Here is an 18,570-nt window from a genome sequence, read left to right as displayed (position 1 = left end):
CACACCAGCATTGCCGGGCAGCTGCTCTCAGCCCCTGTGCTCTGCAGAGGGAACTGGAGCTCTGGCTGCACAGGAGCTGCTTCATGCCTTGGAGCCCCCGGCCCTGAGGGCAGAGGCTTTGCTGGGTGGGAGAGGAGGCGAGGGGGCTGCTCACAGGAGGGATCTGCACTGCAGAGGATCAAAGGGAGTTTTCTGTGTTCTTCCTCCCATACCAATTCCAGGTTTAGCTTCCTCTCATTTCTGATCATTTCCCTGCTGCCTGGACATTCTCCCCATGGGAGGTGTTTCCCTGTCCATGTCTCTTCCCTGTCAGCACTCACAGACCATCCCACCCTCTGTGCCCTCACCCTGGCCCTACAGATCCTGCCTGTTCACAGGGCACTGCCTGGGGGCATCTTCCTGTTTGCAGACTGGGGAAAAGGACAGGTCAGACTAAGACTGACGGGTATAGACAATGTGATGCTGGTGCTGTGCACAGGCAGAGCAGCAGCTGAAGGGATGTTATGAGGCTTCTGGCAGATGTACTGATGACTCTGAGTAGCAGTTCAGGAGTCTCAGTGACTTGTTTAAGCAGGAGAGCTCATTTTCATTTTCTCCTTTCCTGGACCCCTCACCACTTCGGATAGGAAACTGAAAAGAAAGGCTCAGGAAAGCTCCCTATCTGTCTGGTAATCCTTGCATTGATCTTCTGCTTGAGGCATCCCCTTGGAAAAATCCTGGGGGTGATCTGGAGCTGTGAGTAGCTCTGATCCACACAGCACCCTCTCCACAGCAGAAGCACCTTTCCTGCCCTGATAGGGGTCGCTCCTTCCCCCCACAGCTTCTCCCCACAGCAACATGGGGATCTCCCCGGGCAGGCTGAGCGCTGACCCTGGCAGGCGGCAGAGTCCCTGCCCCGGCACAGCCCTGGGGTGCAGGGACCCTGCTCTGCAGGACAGCCCTGGGCACCCCTGGGTGCTCACCCAGCTACACAGCTGTTCAAAATTGCCTGACAAGAGCCCCCTCCTCACAGATCCCTCAAGCTGTGCCTGTGCTAACTTGAGGAGATGCCTCCAGGAGCTACAGCTGCATTGCCCTGCACCCAGAGACTTACCATGTCAAGGGCTGCAAAGATTTCTCCTCCAGTGAGCTCTCAGTCATCCTCCCCATCCTGACCACCTTTCATCTCTCTCTGCCTTGCTCGTCTCCCTGAGATCCCCAGGCAGAGCCCTCAGCCCTGCTGCGCTTTGCAGAGGAGCTGCTCCTGGGCAGAGCTGTCTCTCTGCAGCGCTGCCGCTTGCCATGAGCTCCCTGTGTCCCAGGAGCCCAGCCCAGCTCAGCAGCACAGGAGCAGCCCAAGGTGCTTTAATGATCCCTCTGGTGGGTTTGGTGCTGAGTCCATGAACCTCAGTCTCTGAGACGCAGTAGAAGAAACCTCTCAAGAAGTCAAAAGTCAGATTCAAACTCCAAATTTTCTTGTAATGTTAATGGGTCCCACTGAGGAACACTACTGAGGAACCAACCCCAGGGTCTGGTTAGAGAAGAAAACTGGAGGCAGAGATGACAGGTCAGGACAAGCAAGGTGAAGGTCTCTCTGATGATCAGTAAACCTGGATGTGTTTCATTAACCAAAGGGCCAAGCCCTGACCCCCAGCCCTGGGAAGGCAGATCCTGTCCCTCCCACGTTGCCCAGGGCCCTTCCTGGGACAGTGTGATGTGGGGCTGTGCAAGGCCAAGGGCAGGACTATGGTCCCGCACGTCCCAGGTTCCTGGCTGGGGACAAGGAGGCCATGAGGCCCCTGTGCTGTAAGGACAAGGTGTCTCCTCACAGGCATCAGAGCTGGAGACAACAGCCACAGCCAAGGGGAGAAGGAGCTCATGTCTGTTGGGGGCTTTAAACCTCTTTACATCCCTTGATCATCTCCACGACAGCCTGTCCTATGCTGTGGCATCCCCTGCACCTCTTTCCCTGCAGGCTGGAGACATCCCCCCTGCTGCCCCACCTTGCTCTTGTCTGAGCATCTTCCTTCCTTTGCTGATCTCTCTCCATCCTCCCCAGCTGTTCCTTGAAGCACAAAGCCTTGGGCTGATGCAGACTGCCTCTGGGTGACCTGCTCCACCGCAGCACTGCCCTTCCACTCACATTCCTTGCTGCTCATGTCCAGCCTGGACCTCCCCAGCTGCACTTTGTGCCATTATCTCTTTCTCATGCTGTTTCCCACTATGAAGAAAATCTCCACCATCTCTGAAACCACCCTTCCAGCACTCTCAGGCTACTCCTACACTGCTGCAGCCTCCCCAGCGCTGCTGGGCCAGAGCAGCCCAGGTCCCTCAGCATCCCACACCATGTGCACAAGGTCCTGAACCCTGCCTTGGCACAGCCCTGCACTCTCCAGTTCCTCCCTGCTTCTCCAAACTGGGAGCCGCACACTGGCACACACCCGTGTGTGTGGGGTCACACCAGTGCTGAACCGAATGGGATGAGAACTCCAGGTGTCTGGGTCCCCACGCTCCTCCTCATGCAGCCCCGTGTGCAGCTGCCTTGTTCATGGTGAGCGTGCAGCACGGGCTTGTGTGGCGGCCCTTGTAGTGCCCAGGCCCTTCTCCTCAGTGTCCCTGCTCAGCGTGTCAGGTCCTGCTCTGTCCTGATGGATGGGGTTATTCTCCTGGCCCGGTACAGGACTGGCCGCTTCTCCTTTTGAAACTTAGGAGATTCCTGATGGTGGAACCCCAAAGTTTCTCAAAGTCTGGACTCTCCCTGGACTGCTCCAGCCACGGTCCCTCCAATTCCAGCCAGGGCAGGGACCACTCGCCCGGGGAGCCCCCGGTGCCCCCTAAAGAAAAGGGGTTCCATCAAGAGTTTATTCAAGCAAAAAGAAATAATTTCCAATTTCCGTAGCACAGTCTTTCAGTGCTGCTTTCTCCTCCTTATCCTGGTGCCTCTCCCTGACTTCCGTGCCCCAGTTTTGGTGGCACCAGATTTTTGGGGGGCATCGCCATGTGCCCCCACAGCCCCAGGGCTTTGTCATTGGTGCCCTCACTCACAAGGGAAAACCCATCTGGTCACTCCCCACATAAAGGAGCTCCATACATCCAAGCAACTTCTTCACTCTGAGGGAATCCCACTGCTGACCCTTCCAGCCCGTCTCTCCTGAAAAGCCTGTACCCAGCCATTGCAGCACCCCAAGCTGTGTGACTTGTCCCACCACGCCTGGCGGTGACTCCATGGGTGTCAAACAGCACAGGCTGCAGCTTGTCCTGGCTGTGCCCTTGGCTCAGGGCATCAGTGCACAGTTGGGCTGTGGCACCTCAGCTGTAGCACCCGGCCAAGCTCTGAGAGGCTTAGGGAAATCTGGTTGGTCTCAAGAATCCAGGTCCCCATGTGTGCAAAGGTTTGACTTCAGAGCAGAGCAATGTCACAGTGGTTGGCAGGTGGAAAGTTAGGGCTGAAATTGGGCAACAGGAGAGTGAGCAAGCCCTGCTGTCCCCAAGGCCAGAGAGAAACAGGGCTGGCAATGACAGACCTGGAAGGAAACGTGTGTTTTGTCAGTGGCGTCTCTGCTGCCCCTGAGGTACTTGGGCAGACGTGTCACTGATCTCTAGGAATGACAAGGTGCTGCTGACAGGCCCAAGGTGACAATGGTTTGTCTGTTCCTTGATTATGTTATCAAGGAGTTGAGAAGAGGGTGGTGAAAAGAAAAAAAGGAGATTTGGAAGTGTTGCTGTACGCATGGATACCGCGGTGTGAAGCGCTTCCTCTTCCTGGGCTGCCCTACATCTCCTGGATAGAGAAGGGACAGATCTTGCGATGCTTCAGAGGTGGGAATGAGTTTCTTGCACAAAGGCACCGAATCTGTCTGCAGTGCTGTCTGGGGTGTCTGTCCCACACTCTCTGTGGATGGGGATGGCTGCCCTGGACAGGACCATCGCTGTCCCTGCTCAGTGCATGTAGGGGTGTGCGAGAGCCTTGGCACCTCACGTAACACTGCAGGCCTGTAACTGGCATTAAAGGGAATAACCGCCCTGAATTTGATTTGTCAATAGAATTATAGAATAATTTCAGCTGGAAGAGACCCTCAGGATCATCGAGTCCAACCATAACCCAACTCTAGCACTAAACCATGTCCCTAAGAAACCCAATTAAATGTCGTCTAAACACCTCCAGGAATGGTGACTCCACCACTGCCCTGGGCAGCCTGTTACACTGCTTTTCCATGAAGAAATGTCTCCTAATATCCAATCTGAACCTTCCCTGGCACAACGTGAGAACCTTTCCTCTCATCCTATCACTTGCTGCTTGGGAGAAGAGACCAACACCCACCGCGCTACAACCTCCTGTCAGGTAGTTGTAGAGACCGATAAGGTCTCCCCTCAGTCTCTTTTTTTCCAGGCTAAACAGCCTCAGGTCCCTCAGCCGCTCCTCATAAGACTTGTGCTCCAGGCCTGTCACGGTCCATTCGGTGATGGACTTGTGATGATTCATTTACCTTGATCTTGAAGTGCAAAATTAAGGCAATCAAAATGCCAAGAGGTTGTAATTCAATCATCAATATTTCTTTATTTATTTTGCCCATAAAGCGGCACGTGATAGAGAGAGTGGAGAAAAAGGAAAGGAAAGAAAGGGGGAAAAAAAAGGGTTGGCTACCACTACGAGATCCAAAGGCATCCCTATGGTCTCAGGTGCTGTGAGAAGAGTCCTGCCGGTCCTCCGTTGTGATCCGTGATCCTTTGGTGGGGAGAGCTCAGCGATGTCCCGTCGGGAATCGTCTTTCATGCTTCTTCACCCTGCTTCGCTCCCATGGATTGAGGCCAATCTCTGCCTTTGTTTCGCAATCCAGGCTGAACTGCGCAGGCCTGAAGAGTCCCCGCTTCGCTTGCCAGAACCCGTCTGTGCCTGCATCGCCTCGGCTCAGGGGTCTCTTACTGGTCCATTGGGTGACCTCAAGACCTTTGGAGAGCCTCTGCGCATGCTCTTCTTCACTGGCCTTAGTAGCAGGGAGGAGGTGGGGGCAAGTTTGGCTGAGGCAGCAGGTGAAAATCCATCTTCTGCACAGCAGCTATAGTCCCCAGGTGGGAGAGACCTGTAGAACACAATTCCTTTTAGGAGGTGGGGGCAAGTCTGGCTGCGGCAGCAGGTGGAATCCGTACAGCAGCCATTGTTACCTGTAGCCCCCAGGTTGGAGAGACCTGTACAAGACAATTTTTTTCGTCAGGCCTCTCTCCAAGTCGTTGTCCAATTCTTTCTATCAGGACATCTGTTCTCCAAGTCCCTGATGGAGATGTTCAGGCAAATACTGTTCTTTGGACCAACTCTTATACCTTCCAATCCCTGATTTCTGTGATTCTGTGAGATGGAGGGGCCAGGAGAGGGAGATGTGAGGAGATGGATGGATGAGGAGATAGAGACACCAAGAGAGGGAGGGTCGGGTGGGTGGTGGGTGAGGAGCTCGGGATGGACAGATGGACAGAGACATGAGGTGATGGAGACACCAGGGGATGGAGACGGAGGGACCAGGAGATGGGTGAGAAGATGGGGATGGACAGATGGACAGATGAGGGTGGAGACACCAGGAGATGGAGAATGAGGGTCAGGTGGGTGGTGGGATGAGGAGATGGAGGGATGGCCATGTGGAGGGATGGATGGATGGACAGATGGATGATGGACAAGTAGACGCCGGCCAACTAGATGGCCCCTGCTGGGCCCTCCGCCCACTCACACGTCTTGTTGGGTGACACCAACTTCCTGGTGGCCCCAAAATGGATCCAGATGAACTTCCCTGGGAGAGCAGCAGTGGCCACTGCCCCTGGCAGGCCCCACCCACAGACCCCACCCACAGGCCCCACCCCCTCCACTCACCAATCAGGAGGAGTTCGTGGGAGATGTTAGGGTCTTGTGTTTTCCATCCACCAGATGAGATTGGATGAAGTTGGGAAGATGTTTGGGGGTCTCAGTTGGGATTCAACATCCTCCAGGTGGGACAAAGTTGGGGAGATCTTGGAGTCTTGGAGTTCAACGTTGTCAGCGTGAGGTGGGACAACATTGGGGGAGATGGTTCATGTCTTGGGTTCTCCATCCTCCCAGGGGAAGATGGATGAAGTTGGGGAGATGTTTGCGGGTCTTAGTTGGGGTTCAACATCCTCTGGGTGGGACAACACTGAGGGAGATGTTGGGGGTCTTGGAGTTCTCCACCGGCTAGATGAGGAGAGATGAAGTTGGGGGAGATGGTTGGGTCTTGGGTACTCCATCCCCCAGGTGGGACAACACTGCGGGAGATGTTTTGGAGTCCTGGGTTCTCCACATTCCAGATGAGGTAGGACAAAGTTGGCAAAGATGTTTGGAGTCTTGGTTGGGGTTCAACATCCTCCAGGTGAAGAAGGCATGAAGTTGGGGAGGTGTTTGGGGTCTTGGGGTTCAATATCCTCCAGGTGGGACAAAATTGAGTGAGATGCTGGGGTTCAACATCCTCTGGATGACGTGGGACAACACCGTGGGAGACGTTTGTTGTCTTGGGGTTCTCCACCCTCTAGATGAGGTGGGACAATGTTGGAGAGATGTTTGGGGTCTTGGTTGGGGTTCAACATGCTCCATATGAGGTGGGGTGAATTTGGGGAGATGGTTGGGGTCTTGGGATTCTCCACCGGCTAGATGAGGTAGGACAAAGTTGGAGAGGTGTTTGGGGTCTTGGGTTCACTATTCCCCAGATGGGACAACATTGGAGGAGATGTTTGGTCTCAGCTGGAGTTCAACCTCCTCCATGTGAGGTGGGGTGAAGTTGGGGGAGATGTTTGGTCTTGGGTTCCAACATCCTCTAGATGAGGTGCGGTGAAGTTAGGGAGATGGTTGGGGTTGAACATCCCCAGGTGAGGAGGGGGTAAGTTTGGGGAGAAGTTTTGAGGTCTTGGAGTTCAATACTCTCCACATAAGGTGGGATGAAGTTAGGGGAGATGTTGAGGTTCTGGTTGGCCCAAGGGGTCCAGACATGGGACATCGGGGCCTGGGTGGCACAATGGAGCTGGAGATGGGACATCATAAGTCTTAGTGTCCCCAAAGTGTCCACGAATAGGACATCCTGAGTCTTGATGGCTTCACAGGGTCCAGGGATGTGACATCTTGGCCTGGGTGGCCCGAAGTGTCTGAGGATGGGACATTCTAGGTCTTTTTGGCCTAAGGGGTCCAGGGATGGGACATCCTGCTCTGCGTAGCCCAGAGGATACAGGGATGGGAAATTTTGGCTCTTGATGGCCCAAGGGGGCTGGAGATGGGATAATTTGAGTCCAGGGATGAGATATCCTGGGTCTGGGTGTCCCAGGTGGTCCAGGGTGGGACACCTTGGTCTTGGTGTCCCAAGATGGTTGGACATGGGACATCCTGATCTCGGTAGCCGAAAGGGTCCAGAGACGGGATATCCTGGGTCTTGGTGGCCTCACAGTGTCCAGGGATGGGACATCTAGGCCTGGGTGTCCCAAAGTGTCCAGGGATGGGACAGTTTAGGTCTTGGTGGCCCAAAGTGTCCAGGGATGGGACATCCTGGCCTGGGTGGTCCATGGGTTGGTGCATTTAACATCTCGATGGCTCAAGATGGCTGCAAATGGGACATCTTGAGTACAGAGAAGGGACGTCCTTGGTCTTATTGTCCCCAAAGTGTCCAAGGATGGGACATCTTGGGTCTTGGTGGTCTAAGGGGTCCCAGGATAGAACATTTTCAGTATTGGTGGCCCAAAGTGTCCAGATATGGGACATTTTATGTCCCGGTGGCCTAAGGGTTCCAGGGATGGCACATCTTGCGCTGAGTTGCCCAAGATATCCAGGGATGGGAAATTTTGGCTCTTGACGGCCCAAGGGCGCTGGAGATGGGACATTTTGGGTCCAGAGATGGCACAACCTTGGTCTTGGTGGACCAAGGGGGCTGGAGATTGGGCATTCTGCATCTTGGTGGCCCAAAGTGTCCAGCGATGGGAAATCTTCGGTGCAAGATTTGGACATCTTGGCCCGGGAGCTCCAGGGGTCCAAGGGTTGGGACATCCTGGGTCTTGGTGGCCCCAAGAGTCCAGGGATGGGATATTTGGGGTCCAGAGATGGGACATCTTCGCTCCAGGAAAGGGACATATTGGTCTCGGTGACCCAAGGGGTCCAGTGATGCGATATCTTGGTCTTGGTGGACCAAGATGACTGGAGGTGGTACATCCTCGTCTTGGTGGCCCAAAGTGTGCAGGGATGGGACTTCTTGTGTTCAGGAATGGGACATCTTGGCCTGGGTGGTCCAATGGGCCCAAGGGTTGGGACACTGTAGGACTTGGAGGCCCAAGATGCCTGGAGATGGGACATTTTGGGTCTTGGTGGCTTAAAAGTTCCAGAGATGGGACATCCTGCATCTTGATGGCCCAAAGTGTCCAGGGATAGGACATTTTGTGTCCAGAGATGGGACGTCTTGGATCTAGGGATGGGACATCTTGGTCTCAGTGGCCAAAGTTGTCCAGAGATGGGAAATCTTGGTCTGGGTGGTCCAAGGGGGCTGGACATGGGACATCTCAGGACTTGGTGTCCCCAAAGGGTCTAGGGATGAGACATCCTGGGTCTTGGTGTCCTCACAGTGTTCAGGGATGGGACACCTTGGCCTGGGTGCTCCAAGGGGTCCAAAGGTTGGGACATTTAAGGTCTTGGTGGCCCAAGATGGCTGCAGATGAGACATCTTGGGTCCTGAGATGGGACAACCTGGGTCTTGGTGGCCCCAAACTGTCCAGGGATGGGACATCTTGGCCTGGGTGTTCCAAAGAGTCCAGGTATGGTACATTTTAGGTCTTGGTGGCCCAAGGTGTTCAGGGATGGGACATCTTGGCCTGGGTGTTCCAAGGATGGGACATTTTGGGTCTGATTGGCCCAAAGTGTCCAGGGATGGGACATCTGTAGTCTGGGATGGGACTTCCTGGGTTTTGGTGGCTCAGTGGGTCCAGGAAAGGAACATTTTAGGTCTTTTGGTGGCCTAAGGGGTCCCGAGATGGGACATCTTGGCGTGGATGGCTCAAGGGGGCTGGAGATGGGACATCTTAGGACTTGGTGTCCCCAAAGGGTGCAGGGATGAGACTTCTTGGGTCTTCATGGCCTCACAGTGTCTAGGGTTGGGACATCTTGGCCTGGATGGTCCAAGGGGGCTGGAGATGGGACATCTTGGGTCCCAGGATGGGACATCCTGCGTCTTGGTGGCCCAAAGTCTCCAGGCATGAGACATCTTTGATCCAGGGATGGGACATTTTAGGTCTTGGTGGCCCAAAGTGTCCAGGAATGGGTCATCCTGGGTCTCGGAGGCTTCATGGGGTCCAGAGATGGGATATCTGGGCCTGGGTGGCCTAAAGTGTCTAGGGATGGGACATCTTGGATCCAGGGATGGGACATTTTAGGTCTTGGTCCCAAAGTCTCTAGGGATGGGACATCCGGGGTCTGGCATGGGACATTCTGGCTCTCAGTGGCCCAAGGAGTCCAGGGACGCGACATTTTAAGTTTTGGGGCCCTAATGGGTCCAGGGAAAGGAAATTTAACCCTGAGCGGCCCAAGGTGTCCAGGGATGGGAGATTTTGGCTCTTAGTGGCCTCACAGTTTCCAGGGATGGGACATAGCAGCAGCGAGAGCGGCTCCGGTAGCAGTGCCGGCCATGGCAGCGTGTCTGGCTGCCACCACATCTCCTCTTTCACCAGGACCGGGCCACAGTGGGGTGGCCACGTCCCTGTCCTGCCAGAGGATGCAGCTCTGCACCCCCGGCCCTGCTTTTAAAGGGGTGCCTGGGTGGGGCCCTTTGTGACATCACCAGTGACATCACAATGCCCCACTGTGGCAGTTGCACATCCCCCTGGGATCCAGAGCCTTCAATGGGGCAGTTGATGGCTCCTTCGCACCTTTTGTGCCCCACTGTGCCTGTCCCCACGTACACACCAGGGTGGTACCAAGGTGCTGACAGTCACATCCTCCCCTGCCCCGGGCAGGGTGACTTCACCTGCACCAGCTGGGGGGCAGGACGGCTGGGACCCTCAGTCAATTGACAGGGTCCTCAACAAAGGAGGTGCCCAGAGAGACTGAGAAGCTTCTGGACTATGTTGTAATGCCCACAGCCTGTCACGTCCTGCCCTCAGGTATGAGTGCGGAATGGAGGGAATGGAGGTTCTAGTTTTCCTGTTCCTGGGAGAGTTTCATCCTCGGTGGAGGAGGGAGCTGAAGGTGTAACGGGTAGGACTTCTTTCATGCTCTGTGAATGTTCTTTTGGATTATGCCACCGTGATACCAGTTTACTCAGTTTATCAAGGGGTAAGTAAGCCTTCCATTATATCTCCGGGAACTCCCTTTTAAATTCCCAAAACCCACCATTGTTGTCGGATCTTAGGTTGTTCCCCCTTTCCTCTTCTAATATGCGGATGCTTCTTTCTCGCAGCACTGGTAGCAGCAGCAGTACTGGTAGAAAGGGGCAGATTCTTGACTTCAATGTGACGGATTCCTCTCGACCTTTCTTCTAGGATTTTTACAGGGCCATATTTCCTATTATAATGTATCAATTCTTGTGCTGTTTCCCCCCACGTCCACACCTTTTTAGTATTTGGTTGGTTGGGGAAAGTCAGGGCAGGGGTGAACAGTGAATCAATGGTAGTGTCAGCTCCATCCCTCTGGCTCCCGCTTCTGGTACCCTGGCTTCTGATCAAACCTTCCAATCTTTCTACTGGGCTCATCAATGCGATTGTCCTTTGAAGGTTTAAGTGACTCTGGAAGTCCCCTTATCAAGGGAGTCATCATGTCAGGACTCACTGCCAGCATCATTGAGGATTCACATTCAGGAATCAATTTTCTTTCATGTATCATTTGCAAGCAGGCTGCTTTGTGTACACTTTCTAGCAATTGATCAGGTGTGCCAGTGATTGCCAGGGGGTCTCCCGTATCTAAAGGGCTTAGCCCTCCAGCCCAATAAGCAGCTCGCTGGGTTAGGGACCACGGGGCACGTCTGTCACCAGTTGTTAAGAAAACTTCATACCCCCAGTAACCATTAGCTTCCTGTTCACTTAACTGAATTTGGTCTCTCCCAGTTAGGGATACGCGCCACACGTACTCAGTTCTTTAGGGAGGCGCCCATACTCTTTCTTTAGTTTGCCAGCTCGGTGACAGTGTAAGGTGTTTGCTTAGTTGTAATGTGAGGGTCAGTATCCTCCTCATTTGCATAAAAATATTCTGTTTTCACTAAGGGTCTCACGTGTGGGTATTCCTCATCACGTTTTCTCATCTCCTCCAATTCTTTCTGAGGGTAAATCTGATTTATTTGTCTGATACCTTTCTCCTCTAGCTCCCGCTCCCTCAGCACTCCTGTGTTTTATAAACATTCCTCCTTTAGAGTAGCTTGTAATGAGCGGTTTTCTTCCATCGCTTTTTCTAGTTGTGGTGAACAATTTTCTAATTTTTGTTCTAAATTGGAGATTGTTTTTTGCAAAATCTGCACCAGATTTTCAAGGGATTCTATAATTTTGCTTTCATTACTACATCACCTGAGACGATCTTCAATCGCTGCTACTAGGATGGCTCCTACGACAGCACAGAACATAGCTTTGTTCTTATCTGATCTAAACTTAGTCTGTAGAGAAATTACTTGGTCCACTACACTCTGTAAATTAGCCCAGTTATTACGAGCCCAGTCTTCTCTGGATACAGAGGGTCGAGCCCCATACTTTGCTAAAAGTGTGTAGAACGAGCTTCGATCTTTCACTAGCCAAAACTCTTGACTATCAGCCTTTTCAGTCATTCTTATTATGAAGGGACCAAACCCACTTTGGGAAGGCACAACTTAGTTACACAAATCCACAGCAACTGCTGTGTCACCTTTCTCTTTCCCGAGTGGTTAGAGGGGCCAAATATCTGCTACAGGAAGGCTCAACTTAGTTACACAAACACTCAAAGTTGCCCCTTCACTCTCTCTAGCAGACAATTCTCATCAACATGAGAACAACACCCATTTTTGCACTTTGAGATCCGAGAGACGGAGCCCTCAACTCAAGTTTGGAGTGCTCAACACCAAGGTGTGTGTGGTGTGTGGGAAATCTGAATTGCCTCCCTCGCATTCTGGACACCTCTCACCTTATTGGTTAGGGCAAGTTGTGGCTGGAGTGAAACTTTCTTCCCCTAATACTGACCACACAATACCTGCACTCCTCTGTATTCTCAGAATCCTGTCTGTGACACCAATTTAATGTCATGGTCCATTTGATGATGGACTCGTGATGGTTCGTTTTCCTTGATCTTGAAGCACAAAATTAAGGCAACCAAAATGCCAAGGGGTTATAATTCAATCAAACAGTGTTAACTCTATAATTTTGCCTGTAAAGTGGCATGTGATAGAGAAAGTGGAGAAAAGGGGAAGAGGAAAAAAAGGGGGAAAGAGGATTAGCTACCAGTTTTCCAGAACTGGGAATGGATTTAGGACACAAATGTCTTCAGCTCCAGGGACACAGACACCTGGTGCCAGTGTAGATGCCCCGGGAACCCCTGCCCAGGCTCCACCTGCATTGCAAGGTGCTCTGGTCTCCCCCAGGTCCTCTGTGATAGAGGCCAATCCCAGGCCAGCACCTCAGGTGCACTGGGGCCCCTCAAATGGCGCTGGCTGTTTATGGTGAGACAACTGATGACTGATGTCTGCCTGGAAAAGTGCACTTCGTTGTTGTTGTTGTTGGTTTGGTTTGGTTTGTTTTTTGGGGGGTTTTTTGGGTTTTGCTTGTTTGGTTTTTTTATTTGTTTGTTTCTGGGGGTTATTGTTTGTTTGTTTTTTAACATATTAAAACAAAAATTCCAAAACAAACAAAAAAAACCCCACCAGAAACACAAAAAAATGCTAAACAGTGAATTACCAGGAAGTGTACTAAGGGTACGAAAAGAAATATTGGTCTTCCCTTGTACTTCTATTTCCAGCACTCTATTATTTCAACACCCTCGTCATTCAGGGGTTTCCACCTCTCCTGATTAAATGGCTATGTCAAAGGACAACTTCCCAGCAGACTGTCTGGACGTTTGCCCTTCCCAGTGCTCTCAGGTTTCCTCCTCCACTTGCTCTTTGGTCATTCAGTTGCCTCTCAACTCTCTGGTTTCTGCTTTGAGCTTCAGGGAGTTACAAACTTGCCTCATTCTTCAGAAGTCTAATTAACATGGTAGTTAACGTGTTAATTGTGTTTATATATATCCTTTCCTATCTCTCTGTCTAAAACAGTTCTTGTGTGGATGTCCCTTGTGGATGGTGGACCTCATTAGACCCAGCTTACACACACAGTTGAGGAAACTGTTTTAGTGTTTATGAAATTGTGTAGTGTTTACACAGGAGAGCAGGTGGGAGCTGGTGTGCAGGAGCTGCAGCATCCACCTGCAGAGCTCAGTGCAGAAGTCTGATGTGAGGAAAAGTGATGCAAGTCCCAGGTGGCCAATGAGGGAAGGGGCAGACTGGGGGTGGGCGGTGAGGAGCAAGGGTGTCCATACAGTGTCCAGCCTCAAGGGACTGTTCTCCTGCCTGTCCAGATGTCTTCAGGAGACCCTCTGGATCAATGTCCATTGTAGAACACTGCTGTCACTTCTTCTACACACTGAAAAATGACAGAAAATACCCTTGAAAGAAAAAACCCTCCTTTATGAAATCTTCTTTGAAGTCTTCATCAGTAAGTGTCCCATTGAAACCTCTCCAGTTAGTTCTACAAGTCTTGAAGATTGGAAGAAAATGAGGAAAGAAACATGGCTCGTTAGGGCTTTCTGTGTTTTAATGAGCCCCATGGCGTATTTGGTGCTGAGTCCATGAACCTCAGATCCCAAGGACAGACTGAAGAATCTCCTCAAGAAGCCCAAGTCAGAAGCAAAGCCCAAAGTACCTTGAAGCATTAATGGGCCCCACTGAGGGCTGTTACTGACAAAGCCTCCCCAGGGACTCGTTAGAGCAGATAATTGGAGGCAGTGATTGCATCAGGCAAAGGCAAAGTGCAGCAGCTCTGATGCTGAGAAAACCCTTGATTTGTTTGATGAAGGACAATGGCCAAGCCCTGACCCCCTGCCCCTGGGAAGGGAGATCCTGTCCCTCACGTGTGTCTCAGGGCTCTTCCTGGGGATGTGGGGATGATGCCCAGTGCAGGACAATGGTGTGACACTCCCTGGGGGGTGCAAGGAGGCAATGGGGTGCCATGGCCATGACAACCATGTGTCTCCTCTTCGGCCTCGCTGTCAGGGACATCAGCCATAGCCAAGGGGACAAAGACCTTGGGTCTTTCAGGGACATCCAGCCTTGCCAGCACCCTTGGCCATCTCCACCACGGTCCATCCTACACTGTCCCAGGCCTGTGGCTGTTTCCCCACAGGCTGCAGACACCCCATGCGCTTCCCCAGCTTGTTCTCACCCCGATGTGTCCCCACCTGTGCTGCTGTCTCTCCATCCCCACCAGCTGTTCCTTGAAACACAAAGCCATGGCTGATCCAGAGTCCTTCTGAATGACCTTAGCACTGTGCTCAGAATGACATTTCTTTATCCTGAGGTCCACTCTGGACCTCCAGAGCTGCAGTTTCTGACGGTTTTCCTTTCTCATGTTGTTTCCCTCTACCAAAAAAAAAAAAACCAAACCCAAAAAAGTGCCATCATCTTGGAAAGTGATTTTCAAGATTTCTGAAGCTACTAGTACTCTTTCTTGTCGTGGTTTTACCACAGCCACCAACTAAGACCATGAGAGCTGCTCATATCCTGCTCCCAGTCTTCAAGTGGGATAAGGGAGAGAACTGAAGGGGAAGGGAGAAACCTGTGGGTTTAGAAAAAAAAAAATAATAAGACAATAAAATAATGCACTACTACTACTAATATACTAGAATATACATAAAGTAAAATATATGATACTCAGTGCAATCCCTCACATAACTCCAGTTGTGCCAAACAGACAGCCCAAGAGAAGGGAGTGCCCTGGTCCTGAACAGCTGATCCCAGCAAGAGAAAGTAAAAGTGCAAAAGGCCCAAGGGCCAACTGCAAAATGGCAGAACGGCAAAAGGCCAGACTGACATCGAACACTCCAGTTGCGTGACTCCTCCCAGTGCAGCCCAATGTGCTCATGGGCATATTCCTGTTTAGCACCACTGAGAACTGACTGAACAGCCAGGCTCAGAGGGTTGTGACCAGCGGCACAAAGCCCAGCAGGAGGTGCCATGAGGAGCACTGAAGGACATCGAATCCCTATCCAGCATCTCCTCCCCACATGTGTCTCTTGGGTCCTTGGAACCACCTCAGTGACAAGGGGGAGAGCACTGCCTGTATGGGCTGGAGGAGATGGGGTCTGGAATGAGGGTCCTGGGGCAGTTTCTCCTGGTTGTTCGTGCAGCAACAAGCTGGGTCGGATATTTGGAGAGAGGAACTCTTCCTAAGGGCCTCCAATGGGCTTGGGGATGGTCTACAGTTTCCTGCATGCTGCCTTTTCTGGTGGAGATCACAGAGGCTGCCGGCCCTTTAGAGGACCCAGGACAGGCCTTGTCCTTCCTCTGGTCACAGCTGGACCCCAGTTCTCCAGCTCGGCCCCAGCTCAGGAGCCTTGTCTAGGGGTGACTTTTGGGGTAAGGTTGACAAGAGTGGTGCATAAGTTTGTCTTAAGGACATGTGATGAGCACCAGGACTGAAGTACCAGAGCAAAATGATGTGGCTTCTGGGTGAATACTTTCTTCGGTGCAAATCCTGAAACAGAGTCCCAGACTTGCTTTCCATGCCACCCTTCACGAGGGATGATGCACTAAGAGATGGCAAGTGGGGGACACCGATCCTTCTCCAGCTACTTCCCAGGCCTGGTGAAGCACCAGGACAGCAAGGACCTCTGGCCCTGCACCCTGAACTCTGGGTATTATCTTGGGGCAGCTGAACACCAGCATTTTTCTCTCCAAGGCAATTTCCAGCCCCGGTCAGCTCCTGTCTGATCTCCCCCCATCCCTCCTCTGATCTGGTCTGGTGCTCCTGGCCCCTTCCCTGTGCTCCCCACAGGGCCCCAACCTGGCACTGATGCTCTACAGAGCAGGTTGGCTGCAGGACCATGGGGTGACTCCACACTGGTTGTGCTGCTCAGTGAGGGACACAGATGCAACTGCATGGGCTGCACTGTCACTGAGCTCTTTCCCGGGGGTCTAAAGCTCTGGAACGGGTTCAGAGCATTTCTTGGGACTCACTGGGTTTTCCGCTCATTTTGGTTCAGCAATCCCTTCCTTGTCCTTCAGGTGCCTGGAGATCGGTGCAGGAAGACGCGCCCTGTCCCCTTCCCAGGGATGGAGGTAGGCTGACCAGCCCGTAATTATTCAAATTGTCCTTCCTGCCCTTCCTGAAGATGGGTTTGACATCTTCCTTTCCCAAGGACCTCAGAACTCCCGTGTTTCTGCTGTCACTTTTGAAAGCACAATCAAGAATCATGGGCAAGGGTGATGTAGCAGACAGGAGCACTTGCAATGAGCCTGTCCCAGCAGCTGAGATGAATCTCACTGGGCCACTGAGGTTTATTCCTGGAGTCACACACAGAAATGCCAGGATTCCATCAGGCATCCGTGTCTGAGCTGGTCTCTGGACTCCTTATGGACCCAGGGATGTTCAGAGACAGAGTCTGTCCCTTTTACACACAGAGGCAGGAGTCACAGTGTCCCTCTGGCCTCTGTTGCCACTCCCAAAAGACAGGAGGCACCTCAGCCCTGTGGTGTGTCACCCTGCTCTGCACTCATCTGAGATGTCCCACGTCATGAGGAATGGACATGGGGACCTCAGTCCAAGGAAGAAGATCCCAGTGGGTGGTTTTCCATGGGCTTTTACTCCCAATGTGAAGTGACCTTGAGACACGGTCTGTCCCACAGGCGTTCATGGAACCCCCAGGAATAGCTGATGGTGTTTGTCCTCACTCGGTTTCATCTCACCTCATGTACATGATGTGTGTGCTCACATCTCATCTGTACAATGCAAACATGGACTTCTGACCTACTCATTCAGGAAAAAATTCTCAATCTGGTGTGACAGCCCAGTGCTGGAAAGGGAGGTTGTGAGGGGCCAGTCCGTGACGATGCCCTGGGGCAGCTTCCGCGGGGTGTCCAGTGCACAGGGGCACAGCCCAGCCCCTGCTCTGCTGGTCCTGCAGGTCTCTGGCAGGAGGCCTGGCTGTGAGAGGACACTGCTGTGTGCCCAGCCCTGCACACACACACTGTGCAGCTGGACACTGGTGTTTGCATCTGTGGCCACCTTCTTGTGCATGTTCTTGACAGAAACTTGAAGAAGACCTAAGCCTTCCGGCACTGCCCTGAGTAGGTCACTCTTCTTTATAGAAGTACTGTTACAGAGGCCAGCTCTGTCACAGCAGTGCCCATGGCCTGTCCCTGCCTGCGCTCACAGGACTGACACACAGCAGGACGGTGACCAGGCTGCCAGAGCACTCAGGCCTTGCACCAACACAAGGGATGAGAAGGAGAGTGTGGGAGTGGAATGAGAACAGCTCTGGAAGGCCAAGCGCTGGTGCTCCCTGGCAGGGCTGCCAGGCTGGACTCTTTTCCCCTCCTCCCATGTGCACAAGAGCTGTCCCTGCAGCTCCAAACAGGCCTTGCAGGGAGGATATAATGAAAAACAAGTCACTACAGGACCCTTTATTTTGTTTAAATACACACAGATCATGGCTCCTCATTTACACAGCCAGTGGTTATAAAAGAAAAGCAGAAAGTGATTTAGAAAGGGGATGACAATGTTATCACAACAAAAAAAACCATCAATAACAACAGAAAATAGAGATGAGAGGCTGGGCCTGTAACTAATGACATTAAAACTGCTATGTAGAAGGAGATGGACAGTTTATTGCTTCATAAAACACTAAGATATGAGTTTCCACAGGGCATCCTTGAGCTCCTGGTTCCTCATGCTGTAGATGAGGGGGTTCACTGCTGGAGGCACCACTGAGTACAGAACAGACACCACCAGGTCCAGGGATGGGGAGGAGATGGAGGGGGGCTTCAGGTGGGCAAACATGGCAGTGCTGACAAACAAGGAGACCACGGCCAGGTGAGGGAGGCACGTGGCAAAGGCTTTGTGCCGTCCCTGCTCAGAGGGGATCCTCAGCACGGCCCTCAAGATCTGCACATAGGACAGCACAATGAACACAAAGCAGCCAAAAGTTAAACAGACAGTACCTACAAGAAGCCAAACTTCCCTGAGGTAGGCATCTGAGCAGGAGAGCTTGAGGATCTGGGGGATTTCACAGAAGAACTGGTCCAGGGCATTGCCCTTGCACAGTGGCAGTGAAAATGTATTGGCCGTGTGCAGCAGAGCATTGAGAAACCCAGTGGCCCAGGCAGCTGCTGCCATGTGGACACAAGCTCTGCTGCCCAGGAGGGTCCCGTAGTGCAGGGGTTTGCAGATGGCAACGTAGCGGTCGTAGGACATGATGGTGAGAAGAAAATACTCTGCACCAAACAAGAAACATACAAAGAAGACTTGGGCAGCACAACCTGCAAAGGAAATGACCCTGGTATCCCACAGAGAGTTCGCCATGGATTTGGGGATAGTGATGGAGATGGAGCCCAGGTCGAGAAGGGCGAGGTTGAGCAGGAAGAAGTA

The 18,570-nt window shown here is 52.4% G+C and overlaps 1 protein-coding gene across 1 annotated transcript in view; it reads right to left on the bottom strand.

The window, feature by feature from the left end:
- The window catches only part of LOC135999416 (olfactory receptor 14J1-like), a gene marked incomplete at its 5' end in the record, with an annotated part of 31,489 nt that extends 13,129 nt beyond the window's left edge, over window positions 1-18,360 (bottom strand). Inside the window, one exon of the mRNA XM_065652971.1 lies at window positions 17,899-18,360. Within this exon, the coding sequence (XP_065509043.1) occupies window positions 17,899-18,360 (462 nt within the window). The remainder of the gene's footprint in view (window positions 1-17,898) is intronic.
- Window positions 18,361-18,570: the final 210 nt, after the last annotated feature.

Source organism: Caloenas nicobarica, chromosome 28, assembly GCF_036013445.1.
Source record: "Caloenas nicobarica isolate bCalNic1 chromosome 28, bCalNic1.hap1, whole genome shotgun sequence".
Taxonomy (NCBI): Eukaryota; Metazoa; Chordata; class Aves; order Columbiformes; family Columbidae; genus Caloenas; species Caloenas nicobarica.
The sequence above is the reverse complement of the archived record's forward strand: the minus strand, read 5'-3'. Positions and strand labels throughout refer to the sequence as shown.